Source organism: Poecilia latipinna, unplaced genomic scaffold (genome assembly GCF_001443285.1).
Source record: "Poecilia latipinna isolate Pla-1442-1.1 unplaced genomic scaffold, P_latipinna-1.0 Scaffold4241, whole genome shotgun sequence".
Classification (NCBI taxonomy): Eukaryota; Metazoa; Chordata; class Actinopteri; order Cyprinodontiformes; family Poeciliidae; genus Poecilia; species Poecilia latipinna.
In genome coordinates, this window is record NW_015116857.1 from 1 (window position 1) to 814 (window position 814).

Sequence of the window (814 nt, forward strand, 5' to 3'; positions counted from 1 at the left end):
GCGTAAAAATGTCCGCCAGCGCCCCCTGCCGTACTCTGAACGCCCCCTGGGGGGCGGTACCGCCCACGTTGAGAACCGCTAATGTAGAGTGTCTGTCCCAGGAGAGAAAACAACCGTTTGGTCCAGAGGAAGGAAAACCTCTGAGGGGGTTAGACCGAAGGTTTTCCTTCCAGAGTGAAAGCTGTGGTTTCCTCAGAGACATCAGGACGCCTGAGACTGAAACGTCTCTGAACGCGACGATAATCCTGAAGGTTCTGGATTAACTGGAGCTGGTACTGTTTGGTACCAGGCTTCAGGCTCCTGGTACCAAACATGTTCTGAAGACATCCAGAGCTGACCCAGAGTCCAGAAGAAGAACCAGATCCAGAAGTCAGTCCTGATTCATCGATGAGTTCAGGACCTCGAGCAGCTGGACGTTCCTGAAACGAGACGTTCAGTCAGGAGAGTCTGGACTGAAACGTTACTGTCCACAGAACCCAGATCATCATCAGTCTGCAGAGGAGAGAAACTGGTATTTACATCCTGATACCTGGACTCAAACAGTTCAGCTCATCTGGAATCATTTAGAACCGGCAGATAAAGGAGCAAAAGGTTTACAGCAGGGGTCCCCAAACCTTTTCCTGCGAGGGCCACATAGCTGTTCCCTTTTCTGGTCGGGGGCCGGTCTTAGTTTTTCGAGAAAGAAACCTTAGAAAACTTTTGTTGACGGGCGGGGGGGAATTGGATTACTGCCAACGTCATATTCGCGTTTGTAGATAGAATTTTACCCAGAATGCAAATGGAAAAAAACCGTGATCGAAACGGTGACTGGTAC

At 50.1% G+C, this 814-nt stretch overlaps 1 protein-coding gene across 1 annotated transcript in view; it reads right to left on the reverse strand.

Moving 5' to 3' along the window:
* Positions 1–88: 88 nt before the first annotated feature.
* Positions 89–814, reverse strand: part of LOC106942392 (uncharacterized) — a 24,503-nt gene continuing 23,777 nt past the window's right edge. The window contains exon 9 of the mRNA XM_015025660.1: positions 89–419. Coding sequence (XP_014881146.1) covers positions 371–419 — 49 coding nt within the window. The 3' untranslated portion in view covers positions 89–370. The remainder of the gene's footprint in view (positions 420–814) is intronic.